Source organism: Oncorhynchus mykiss, chromosome 13, assembly GCF_057628025.1.
Source record: "Oncorhynchus mykiss isolate SJ-2025 chromosome 13, ASM5762802v1, whole genome shotgun sequence".
Classification (NCBI taxonomy): domain Eukaryota; kingdom Metazoa; phylum Chordata; class Actinopteri; order Salmoniformes; family Salmonidae; genus Oncorhynchus; species Oncorhynchus mykiss.
Window position 1 is genome coordinate 47,107,855 of NC_143034.1, and position 12,976 is coordinate 47,120,830.

The following is a 12,976-nucleotide window of genomic DNA, read 5'->3' on the forward strand; positions in this document are numbered from 1 at the left end:
TGCAATAAAGAATGGTGGAAATGCCACCCATGCAGTCACAAGACGGGGCAAATACTTTTTTATTTATTATTTTTGTATCTACAAGGGTGCCCTATAGGGTGAAGGGGCAAAGGGTCTATTTGGAATTCACAATAACACCCATCTCTGCACTGGGTCTGAACAAGTAAAAACTTGATGAATCATCCATTGCATTATCAGCTGTGCATTCCATTAAGGCATGGGGTTTAAACCAATTAGATCCAGTTGGGATATTCACTTTGGACCTTCTGCGAACTTTACAAAAATACAATATCTATTTCTGCAATCCCTTTCCGTAGCCTACAAAACAAAGTCAAGCGATTAATTTGGCTTTAACATATTTAATTGCAAAATATAATTATATACAGTACATTGTGTGAGGGAAGAGGCTATGCTTTGACTAAGACCCACACCCCTCTCACAGACAGTACAAAGTCCAGTACGTCTTATGACCAGAGTAAGAGCAGAAATACAATACATAAGCCGACATATTTCTTTGTTTCTGAAACTGAATGCAATTCAGTGCTTCCAGTGTCATTCACGACAGCATAATAAAAGGGGAAAGATAGACATTTGTTTTTCCTTCTGTCTTCAGTCAGTGCTCATTGCTATACTGAGCCGGGGGGGGGGGGGGGGGGGGGGGGAGACCAAACATTTGTAGTCTTTTGATCTAGTGCTTGATTCATCTCTCAGGCAAGCGTCGACTGGCTCATCATGGGCGACAGTGGGGACCGTCATTTTCAAGAGGGGGAGAGAGAGAGAGAGAGAGAGAGAGAGAGGTTGAGGCGCTGGGCCCTTAATGCTGGGAAATAGACAATTCCTGGAAACAGATCTCATAGACTACATGTTGCGCGTAGGCTACTCACATATTGTGCCTAGTTCCTGACCCCTACCTTCCTCACAGACTAATACTTGGTCAAAACCCTTCATCATGGCCCCATACTGCATACATTCTAAACCCTACACTCGGGGGGAAAAGAGGACTCTCCAGAAGCATCATACAATTCTAATATACACAAAACCCATTCAAGGACAGGGAAGCAACCAGGTGAGAGGGTACATCACATTTCGTTCTGTAGTTACATACAGAAATAAACATAATGGAGATCCTATACGGATAACGACACTCTTTGGCTGTCCCCATAGGAGAGCCCTTTTTGGGTTCCATGTAGAGCCCTCTGGAAAGGGTTCTACTTTGAACCCAAAGGGGTTCTATTAAAAGGTTTCTACCTGGAACCCAAAAGGATTCTTCAATGGGTTCTACGAGGACAGCCGAAAGAACCCTTTTAGGTTCTAGTTAGCACCTTTTTTTCTGAGTGTACAGTATATGGAGAGTGGGAATTCCTCAAACTGAAAGCCTTTGTCATTGGTTATCAACTCAATTGGAATGTCCAGCAATGCGAGACTCACGTTTTCCCAGCCAGAGGGTAGGAAATCCACTAACAAAATCGCTTTTCCATCATCTTAACAAGCTTTACAGCTTCTGTCATCCTCCCCTAACCACAATAATTTCACAAATGCTGAAGAATATCCTGACTTTTGCCATTCTTCAAATACACACACATATACATATATACAGTGGGGCAAAAAAGTATTTTGTCAGCCACCAATTGTGCAAGTTCTCCTGCTTAAAAAGACGAGAGAGGCCTGTCATTTTTCATCATAGGTACACTTCAACTATGACAGACAAAATTAGAGGGAAAAATTCCAGAAAATCACATTGTAGGATTTTTTATGAATTTATTTGCAAATTATGGTGGAAAATAAATATTTGGTCAATAACAAAAGTTTATCTCATTATCTCTCCAGGACCTTGAAATGCTTCTTACGAAGCCACTCCTTCATTGCCCGGGTGGTGTGTTTGGGATCATTGTCATGCTGAAAGACCCAGCCACGTTTCATCTTCTATGCCCTTGCTGATGGAAGGAGGTTTTCACTCAAAATCTCACGATACATGGCCCCATTCATTCTTTCCTTTACACGGATCAGTCGTCCTGGTCCCTTTGCAGAAAAACAGCCCCAAAGCATGATGTTTCCACCCCCATGCTTCACAGTAGGTATGGTGTTCTTTGGATGCAACTCAGCATTCTTTGTCCTCCAAACACGACGAGTTGAGTTTTTACCAAAAAGTTATATTTTGGTTTCATCTGACCATATGACATTCTCCCAATCTTCTTCTGGATCATCCAAATGCTCTCTAGCAAACTTCAGACGGGCCTGGACATGTACTGGGGGACACATCTGACACTGCAGGATTTGAGTCCCTGGCGGCGTAGTGTGTTACTGATGGTAGGCTTTGTTACTTTGGTCCCAGCTCTCTGCAGGTCATTCACTAGGTCCCCCCCGTGCGGTTCTGGGATTTTTGCTCACCGTTCTTGTGATCATTTTGACCCCCCGGGTTGAGATCTTGCGTGGAGCCCCAGATCGAGGGAGATTATCAGTGGTCTTGTATGTCTTCCATTTCCTAATAATTGCTCCCACAGTTGATTTCTTCAAACCAAGCTGCTTACCTATTGCAGATTCAGTCTTCCCAGCCTGGTGCAGGTCTACAATTTTGTTTCTGGTGTCCTTTGACAGCTCTTTGGTCTTGGCCATAGTGGAGTTTGGAGTGTGACTGTTTGAGGTTGTGGACAGGTGTCTTTTGTACTGATAACAAGTTCAAACAGGTGCCATTAATACAGGTAACGAGTGGAGGACAGAGGAGCCTCTCAAAGAAGAAGTTACAGGTCTGTGAGAGCCAGAAATCTTGCTTGTTTGTAGGTGACCAAATACTTATTTTCCACCATAATTTGCAAATAAAATCATAAAAAATCCTACAGTGTGATTTTCTGGATTTTTTTTCTTCTCATTTTGTCTGTCATAGTTGAAGTGTACCTATGATGAAAATTACAGGTCTCTCTCATCTTTTCAAGTGGGAGAACTTGCACAATTGGTGGCTGACTAAATACTTTTTTGCCCCACTGTATATATATAAACAATTAAAATATTGTAAAACATGTAACCATTTTAGCATAGTCACTGTCAGGGTTCACATCTGGGACAGGATGGAGATGGTCATGGAATGGATTGTCAAGAAGGACATGAGTCCATGAACCCTACTATCTTAAATACTTTCCTAGGGCGTGTAGGGAGTCGAAACGTTTACATGGCTGTCGCCACCTTTCGTTAGAGGAGCATCGAGGAATGTGGAGAAGATGAGTTTTCAAGAAGCAACCCAGAGGATGCTGACCTGACACTCTACACAACACCGATGGACCCTTTCTTGAACCCCTGTGTCCTTGGACGATGCCAATGCCGATGTGGTACTACTCATTCTGTATCGGTGCATCCAAAAAGGTCACGTGTAAAGTGTTTGGGCTTTGAGATTGTTTTGATAGGACTCCACAGAGCTAAGCCATCAGTGGGTGGAAGACGATAAGCAGTTCTCTGTAAAATAGTTGTGTCAATGGCCCCAGTCTTGAATCCTCGGGGGATGTCGAGAGTGAGTCTGAACATGGAGGTGAGGCAGGGTGGATGAGGACTGATCCAGGACGTCCTATCAGGAGCTGCCATCTCCGTTCTTGGTCTTGAGCACCACCAGGACCACCATGATGGGGATGAGGCAGATGGGGGTCATTACCAAGGCAAACACGATGCTGGGCGGGGGGTCGCTCAGTGCCTCGTTGGGGCAGTCCCGGAAGAACCTGGAGTGGATGTTTACAAACACATTCTCCACCATCCTGTTGGGCCAGGGGATCAGCAGACACTCTGCTATCTCCTCTGTGCACATGGTGAAGGCGTTATACATCCTACAGGGAGGGATAGGAGGGGTACTATTAGTTCAAGAGAGGGCAACGTTATGTGTCTGAAAGACATTATTAAGAGTTTCATGGTATGGATGGACCATTAATGAGTGAGTTAACTCTGATTTCACTTGACTATGTGTTGGGTTTCTCAAAACTACTGTTTGAACTAAGTGACAATGCAAGACCAGTGGCATGATAAGTTGGATCAGAAACAAAGTAAACAGAATAATACGTGGATTAAAATAAGCATCTAGGCCTACCTCTTCACATTGTTCCAGTTGCACCAGTCTGTGTTGTTTAATGACTCCATGGCACCTACAAAATTACTGTAGCAGGTTTCCTCAAATAAGGTCACGTAGCACTCCGTCCTTGGGGGAAAATACTCACAAACTTCACAGTATTGTTCACAGTTAACATACTTATTCCCACAACCTGTACAGTAAGAGAGAGAGAGAGAGAGAGAGAGAGAGAGAATATTGTGACGTTAAAAAATCAGTTCTTTGAAATGATTCCATCATCTAAAACGAATCCATAAAATGTAGGATTAGAAGGATGTCTAGAAGATTCATGGTTACACATTATTACTAACAAGTCCCAGTCTAACCTTATGTTGATTTAACAGCAAGCAGAAGCAGCAGTGTCACCTCTGATTCAACATTACTAGCTAGCCTACATGTAGAGTCAGAAAAGTAATAATGGCCCACCTAATCCACTGGAGAATCCTCTATCTTCGGGGCTAACGTCTGAGAAGAAAAAATGACAATACATTTGTATTCATTTGACTGGCCAATGGTTGTAGTCACAACAGAAATGTCTGTTAAAAACAGCCTCTCAAACAGACAGACTGAACAGCTGTGTCATTCAACATCTTTTTTGAAATCTTTTAAAAATCTTTTTCAAATGATCAATGCAACATTTAAGATCCCAATCAAAACAAAGCATGCAATAAATGTTATCTTTACTGCCACACATCGTGTCAGCAACTCAGTCTGACTGTCCAGCAACGCGGGACGTGCATTCGCTGCCGCCCGGGCCGAGCCCACACACTCACCAGAGAGAACAGAGAGGAGCATCCCAAAGAAAACAAGTGCTCCCTTCATGTCAGAGAAAGTGAACATAAGAGAGTTTCCCCCACTGACTGACGACCATCTAGACTGAGCCTGAACTTCTAACACCGAGCCCTGCAGGGCATAACAGGAAACTAGACATGGGTGGAAGCAGCTAGACGCAGCATTACCCTCGGCTACCAGATGTCAGATCGGTGTTACCCGCGATGTTCCTCAAGGATCTGTCTGTCTGCCCTGCGCCTTGGCAGCAAGCTCTTCCCCTCTCCAGTGCATTTCTTTAGGATTGTCTTGCCTTTTAAAGGGGTGGAGGCTCAAAACATTGTCCTCTCTCTCTCAAATTAAAGGGAGCACACCCAAGTTGGGCTGGACTCACATCTGAAAACCTTTTACTCTTGAACTCTCAAACATTTTAGTCTCCATTTCTCACAGTCAAAGGCCTGGCTGACTTGTGCAGCTTGTGATTTATTTGCCTTGAGGGCTGCCTCTGCCAAATCGGAAAACATAAGTAAACATTTAGGACCAGGGCGTTTAGGGTGGATGTAATCATGACTACGCACGGTGTGCTGTGCAGACGGCTGTGGATTCATATCTGGAAGACGTTATTAGAGTCAGCCAGCTGTTTGCAACGACCTACTCTCTATCTGCCCAACAGCCAGAGGCAAGTAATGCAAAGCTCCAACTCAATGGGACTTTCAGCGTTCACACAATAGGATAAGGCTGGGAATATGGGTGGACTTCTCCTGGATCTTTATGTAGTACCTTGAGCCACGTGGAGCTGCATGACTGTTACCTCAGCAGACTACGGTCTCCGTTTCATACTGCTCTTCAAAGACAACGCATTAGACCACTAAAACGATTATTCGTACCTCAAGCTCCTTATCAAAAAAGGACGTTTTTCAAAAGAACAAGTCTTTGTCGATTACTGGGATGAAATAATAACATTTAAAGTGACTTTAAAAAGATTTAGAGGATGTATTCTCAGGACAATCTATGCTACGCAGTGTGGTTGGGCCCCTGAACACATCTGTTTGCTGAGCAACGGTTTTGATTTAGTAATGACATCAGGAAATGTGTCTTTTCAGCAGAGGAGGAGCTCAGAGTTGGGTGAGTTGGAGGGGAGCGGAGAGAGAGAAAAGGGAAATCGTAGGGTGAGGAACAGTGAAGGGGAGCTAGCAGCTCCAAAGTTCCAGTTGTTTCACAACTCTAGAGTTCATGTGTTGAACACACCCGTCACATGGGGTGAATGGTGAACAAATACAGGAAGTGCAGCCCAGTTGGGGGGCTGCCTGTAACAAGGTTTCATTTAATCTTTGACCCCAGACAATTATAGGCCTTGTGTCAGCTGCTGCTGATTCACCACTGGTGGAGACCTCCCCACAGGTTTGTCTTGGCCTCACGTTATGCTAGAAGCCTAGGACTCTTGGCAGAGAGCTGCATCTCGGTTGTCTTTTTTTTTTTTTTAAGAGGTTGGACAGTTTTGTTCTGAACCCATGTGTTTACAGTGCTTGTCCAACAGAGTCCCCAATGGATTCAAATATAATTTCACATCAAAGTGTTGCGCGATAGCGATGACGAAGGACAAACCTCTGCGGTAATGATTGTTTAGAACATGAATGGGGGGTTTCACCTTTACAAACATTTCAAACATAATCCATCTATGATCATTATGTTGTGTAATACCAATATTGTGAAATAGGTATTAAAATGTTGCCTAAAAAGTTGAATCTGGTAACTTACCATGGTATTGGTCGTTTGCAGTTCTTGTTGAGTCATGCCGTGATGTGAAACCTAATTGAGAATAACATACTGTTTAATCAAAGTATTGATATAATTGTAGTTATCATTACATTTACATCTTATCCAGAGCAACTTGCAGTAGTGAGTGCATACTTTTTTGTACAGGCCCCCAGTGGGAATCAAACCCACAACCCTGTCGTTGTAAGCGCCGTGCTCTACAAACTGAGCCACACGGGACCCCAATGGGACCCCCATCAAAGTGAAGACAGACTAACAAAAAACATTTGTTGTTGTTCCCTTGGTCTTTAACACTAGTTGACATTGATGAGTTGTGTTAGTTGATGTAGAGACCACAAGAAGAGGACAACAGTCAGTTAGTTACCTGGTGTGGTAGCTTGTGGCGCCTCGTAATGTCCTATCAGACCAGCTGCTGTAGAGCTCAGTGCTACAGGGACAGACACGAAACAGGGCCAATGTCACCAGGAGAGTTCTTTCCAGAAAAGTGTGCACTCACATTCTCACACGTGCACAGTCAGCGAAATAAACAAAGACAAACACAAGCAAGTAGAAATGCAGAAATGAGTTGACGGAAGACTGATGAACATATAGGACAGACAGAAAGAGAGGAGTGTGGGAAGGAGAAACAAATGAAGAGAGAGCTGGTCAGTGGCAGGGAGTGTATCCTCCCTTTGTTCTCTGAATAAAGTCTGAAACAGTTCAGCCATTTCCTCAAACACAAACTATTTAATGTAATCTTTGGATAACTTGGTTTGTTTTGTTTTTTTGAAGGAGAGTGATCTGGTCTGGGAAATTGAGTCTAAAGTTGAGGTGTTCCTTATTATACGGTTATTGTGACATTGTGTTCTGTGAAGACCGTGATTATCTCAACTCCATTCTCTGATGTATTTGTTGGTAGAAACAGATCCTCTAAATTAGAACAACAATCTGCTTAAAATCTTCACGAAAGACACCAGATCCATATCATTATATCTATATTTAACCTCTGTTTCTTCACCATTGGAGCAAGAAAATGTTTTTAACAAATCAAAATCACTAAGTCTAGGCTACTTTTTAAAAAAAAATCTAATATTAGATCTGCCAAGCTCTTACTACAATCCCTTACTTCACTGTGCACTTCTAAGTATTCCACTTTCTGTAAGAGCTGAAATCTAGGGCAATATTTTACATACTTTTTCTCTCAGTAATTCAACATACTTCTCCATACCCCTGGCCCTTTTTATATACATATAGTACTCTGTAAATCATCTACTTACCCCAGAGAAGAAGAGGCAGAAAGCAGCAAGAAGAAGAAGAAGACACGGGAGACGGATTAGGAGCTTTCATTTCTGCCTGACACTGCTCTGTTCCTCTTCCCTGGTGGACCCAGATTACATATCTCAACCTTTCTCAGGAAAGCTCTATAAAACAACAGGAAGCTCTCGTTTCCTAGGATGGGCGGCTTGGGCGGGTTCCCACAATAGGGCAGACAGCCCCAGATAAGGGGAGAGCTACTGTAGCCCACTACCACTTACAATACAATTCATCTCTCTCCTTCTCACTCGATTGGTCTCTCTCTTTCTTTCTTTCTCTCCCTCTCTCCCTCACACTCTTTTTCCTAGTTTCTCTCTCTCTCTCTTCTATTCTTCCTCACACTCTATCAGATGTTCAGTTTGGAAGGAACAGACATCTATCTGTACAGTAGTCACTAAAGGTCTTCGTTTTGAAAATAGACTGCTGACAAGCTGATGACTCTGTAGCCTTTCTCACTTTCTCAAATCCTGTGAGTAAACTGATTTGCCGACTAATATGTGTTCCTGTAAAACCAACGTTGAAATGTCAGTTGGAGCATAACTAGAGTGTGCAACTTTCTTTATGTTTACATATTAGCTAAACCAACATAAATTCTCAAGTTGAATTGTATGTTCACTCAACTTGACATTTTAGGTCGAGGGAACATTACAATTCAACTTGAGAATTGATTTTGGTTCAGCTACAACAATATGTCCAAATGTTGAGCAAACTAGAAATCACATTGCAGCTGAACTATTTAAGCTGAACCAGCGCAGTGAATTCAGGCATAGCACCAACCAGGACACAAACCCTGGTCCAACGACTGTCAACCCAATACCTTAGAAGTTACGCCAACAGATCCGAAGTTGGGGGGGGGGGGGGACTATAATATAGATGATTGGTCAACTATGGAAATGATTTTGTTATTGACAGATGGCAGTTCTATTTCTTGTTTTGGTTGAGTAAAGTATGTTAATGACATAAAGTCCCCCTGGACTCCTTTCCAGTTCCAGTCATGTTTCAATTAATGGACCAGAACAGTGGATTATTTTGAATCACCACAGACCAGATAAACAGGTAAAAACATTTTCAATAATGGTTTGAGAAAATAGACTCACTTTTTTGTTGCTATATGTGGTTTAATGCATTGTATTTCAGCCTCTGAAGTAAAAGGTTTAGTTGTAAACTGGTCCCTCAAATTCAACTGACATTGAACTAAAATCATTGGGTTAGAGTAGTATCATGTCAGCTCAACAATTGACCAATTCCAGTCAGAATGGATATGTACGCTCCGGGGACATTTTTCTGAGTTGCATTCTTTACACAGATATCTTTCTCTGAAACACAAAAATACAGCCTGCTAGACTTCAGCTGTCAAAAAGGTGTGAGTGTCTATTCAAATAGACTGGATATACACTGAGTGTACAAAACATTAAGAACACCTACTCTTTCCATGACATAGACTGACCAGGTGAATCCAGGTGAAGGCTATGATCTCTTATTGATGTCACCTGTTAGATCCACTTCAATCAGTGTAGATGAACGGGGTATGGTAGTAGGTGCCAGGTGCACCGGTTTGAGAGTGTCAAGAACTGCAACGCTGCTGGGTTTTTCACAGTTTCCTGTGTGCATCAAGAACGGTCCACCAGAAGAAGAACATCCAGCCAACTTGACACAACTGTAGAAAGCATTGGAGTCAACATGGGCCAGCATCCCTGTGGAACACTTTCCACAACTTGCAGAGTCCATGTCATCCACAAATTGAGGCTGTTCTGAGGGCAAAAGTGGGTGCAACTCATTATTAGGAAGGTGTTCCTAATGTTTTGTACACTCAGTGTAGCTTGCTTGAAGTGGGAAACTATTTTTAAGATGTATCCTCAGTGTTGATTCCCAATGATTGAGATCACAAAGGCTGAAATGGATAGCTTCAACGTGCTCTTTGACAACACAAACTGTCAATAAAAAAAAACGTGTTGCCATTTTGATATGTCTCAAGGCTAGAGCTCCCTGTGAGAAACAGACGGAGCTGAATCAAGTCTGTAAGGAAACTTATATCAACTTCACTTTGTTTGTTGGGAAACGTTTATTAACATAACACTAACAGCGATGTGTACATACTGTAGGTCAAATATGATTGGGGTTTTCTGTCACTGTCAGCACAAGGAGTGTGGGGGAAGTCCCGGCTGGTGATGAGGGGAGATATGTTTCTGTGTTTCTGTAGTTATTGTGTGAGGTAATGGCGGATGACAAATCTCTCCCCGCAGCAGTAAATCCGTGGAATGTCTCACCCCCTGCAAGGCTGTCATTGGCGTATCCACAGAGCTGCTGTAGTGCATTGAGACACTTCTGGGCCCTCCAGTACACACAAAGAATGACGCATTCATGATGCATCCATCCACGTCACTGATGTACTGTCTGCCTCAGCTGGGACTGAGCTTGCTGGGACTCTGGGCCGAAATGACTTCCACATTTCAACACAGATCAATGATTTGTTTTTCTTTATACAACTGGTTGAATAAACCTCCAACGTTTAAGGACTTGAGTACATTAGCTATTCTGAATCTGCACAGAGCCAGCAAGGGATAATGCAACACATGTCATCTGTACTGTTGGTTCCATCGTAGAATTTTCAACATAAACTCAGCTACACTTCTTCTCTCTCTAACGCATCAGCTTCTACCAAACGATTCCATTTTGGAGCCTCAAATCAATGTTCAATGGGCTACAAGACACAAGCACATTTTGAGGAACGTCGAAAAACGCTTTGCTCAGCACCTCAATCAGAGAATTATTTGAGATGATTAATAACTGTGTAGTGTATTTCGCCAGCTGCACCGGTAGGCTTCTGAACTGATCCATCTCCACTGGCACATCTGACCACATAAAACCCTCTTTCCAGGTGCCAAGAGTTACACACACCGTTTACATAGAGCACAATTAAGAACTTTCCACTGATAAGGGCCTCGCTCTCAAGCATATCTTCCTCCTTTCTCATGTTTGCTATTGTTTTACAGTCTGGTATAAACTCGCCACGGCCCAGATCAAGCACCATTGTGGAAGTGCCAGGAAAGAGAGAGAGCAGGCTTAGAAAAACGCACCGTAGAAGAGCACTGTAGGTGACACACTGAAACTGCCTTACTGCCTGCAGTGTCAGAATTACGGATCAGGGGCTGTATGTATCAAGCATCTCAGAGTAAGAGTACTGCTCTAGGATCTAAAAAGCCAGTCAGCACTCCAACTCTGAGATGCTTAATGGCCCCAGGAATACACAGCCAGTAACAATGAGTGAGAACCAGAACTAATTGTACACAAAAATGATTCCATTGTAGGTGGACCGACCATACTGTGTTAAATGTGACTCAGTGATCAATAAATTATCAATAAGGCCCGATGATACACAGTAAAGACTGAGCATATGGTTGACGTCAGAAGACAGCAACTAGATACGTTTTGAAGATGATTTCATTACTTAATCACTCTTTTATTCTGGTTGGGCCTGGTGTTTTGAAGATGATTTCATTACGTAATCATTCTTTTATTCTGGTTGGGCCTGGTGTTTTGAAGAGGATTTTATTACGTAATCATTCTTTTATTCTGGTTGGGCCTGGTGTTTTGAAGATGATTTCATTACTTAATCACTCTTTTATTCTGGTTGGGCCTGGTGTTTTGAAGATGATTTCATTACGTAATCATTATTTTATTCTGGTTGGGCCTGGTGTTTTGAAGATGATTTCATTACGTAATCATTATTTTATTCTGGTTGGGCCTGGTGTTTTGAAGATGATTTCATTACGTAATCATTCTTTTATTCTGGTTGGGCCTGGTGTTTTGAAGATGATTTTATTACGTAATCATTCTTTTATTCTGGTTGGGCCTGGTGTTTTGAAGATGATTTCATTACTTAATCACTCTTTTATTCTGGTTGGGCCTGGTGTTTTGAAGATGATTTCATTACGTAATCATTATTTTATTCTGGTTGGGCCTGGTGTTTTGAAGATGATTTCATTACGTAATCATTCTTTTATTCTGGTTGGGCCTGGTGTTTTGAAGATGATTTCATTACTTAATCACTCTTTTATTCTGGTTGGGCCTGGTGTTTTGAAGATGATTTCATTACGTAATCATTATTTTATTCTGGTTGGGCCTGGTGTTTTGAAGTGGATTTCATTACGTAATCATTCTTTTATTCTGGTTGGGCCTGGTGTTTTGAAGATGATTTCATTACGTAATCATTCTTTTATTCTGGTTGGGCCTGGTGTTTTGAAGATGATTTCATTACGTAATCATTCTTTCATTCTGGTTGGGCCTGGTGTTTTGAAGATGATTTCATTATGTAATCATTCTTTTATTCTGGTTGGGCCTGGTGTTTTGAAGATGATTTCATTACGTAATCATTCTTTTATTCTGGTTGGGCCTGGTGTTTTGAAGATGATTTCATTACGTAATCATTCTTTTATTCTGGTTGGGCCTGGTGTTTTGAAGATGATTTCATTACTTAATCATTCTTTTATTCTGGTTGGGCCTGGTGTTTTGAAGATGATTTCATTACGTAATCATTATTTTATTCTGGTTGGGCCTGGTGTTTTGAAGATGATTTAATTACGCAATCATTCTTTTATTCTGGTTGGGCCTGGTGTTTTGAAGATGATTTCATTACGTAATCATTATTTTATTCTGGTTGGGCCTGGTGTTTTGAAGATGATGTCATTACGTAATCATTCTTTTATTCTGGTTGGGCCTGGTGTTTTGAAGATGATTTCATTACGTAATCATTCTTTTATTCTGGTTGGGCCTGGTGTTTTGAAGATGATTTCATTACGTAATCATTATTTTATTCTGGTTGGGCCTGGTGTTTTGAAGATGATTTCATTACGTAATCATTCTTTTATTCTGGTTGGGCCTGGTGTTTTGAAGATGATTTCATTACGTAATCATTCTTTTATTCTGGTTGGGCCTGGTGTTTTGAAGATGATTTCATTACGTAATCATTCTTTTATTCTGGTTGGGCCTGGTGTTTTGAAGATGATTTCATTACTTAATCACTCTTTTATTCTGGTTGGGCCTGGTGTTTTGAAGATG

The 12,976-nt window shown here is 41.9% G+C and overlaps 1 protein-coding gene across 3 annotated transcripts; it reads right to left on the bottom strand.

Annotated features, from left to right (window-relative positions):
* Positions 1-343: 343 nt before the first annotated feature.
* Positions 344-8,172, bottom strand: LOC110486276 (receptor activity-modifying protein 1). 3 transcript variants are annotated; one of them, XM_021557735.3, is made up of 6 exons: positions 7,882-8,172; positions 6,990-7,052; positions 6,608-6,658; positions 4,508-4,546; positions 4,064-4,235; positions 344-3,806 (listed from the first exon to the last, which is right to left on the bottom strand). In XM_021557735.3, the coding sequence occupies exons 1-6, from the start codon at positions 7,949-7,951 to the stop codon at positions 3,557-3,559; spliced, it is 645 nt and encodes a 214-aa protein (XP_021413410.1). In that variant the 5' UTR covers positions 7,952-8,172; the 3' UTR covers positions 344-3,556. The 3 variants fall into 3 exon arrangements, with proteins under 3 accessions (XP_021413410.1, XP_090052463.1, XP_021413411.1); XM_090196337.1 differs by having other exon boundaries at positions 1,742-3,806; positions 6,990-7,201; positions 7,882-8,008; XM_021557736.3 differs by lacking the exons at positions 6,608-6,658; positions 6,990-7,052; positions 7,882-8,172 and adding an exon at positions 4,855-5,139 and having other exon boundaries at positions 1,742-3,806.
* Positions 8,173-12,976: the final 4,804 nt, after the last annotated feature.

Coding starts and splice junctions, on each gene's coding strand:
- LOC110486276 (XM_021557735.3), bottom strand. CDS start 7,951: ATGAAAGCTCCTAATCCGTCTCCCGTGTCTTCTTCTTCTTCTTGCTGC. Junction 7,053..7,881: donor TCTGCCTCTTCTTCTCTGGG/GTAAGTAGATGA, acceptor CTGTCCCTGTAG/CACTGAGCTCTACAGCAGCT. Junction 4,547..6,607: donor TGCAAACGACCAATACCATG/GTAAGTTACCAG, acceptor TTTTCTTCTCAG/ACGTTAGCCCCGAAGATAGA.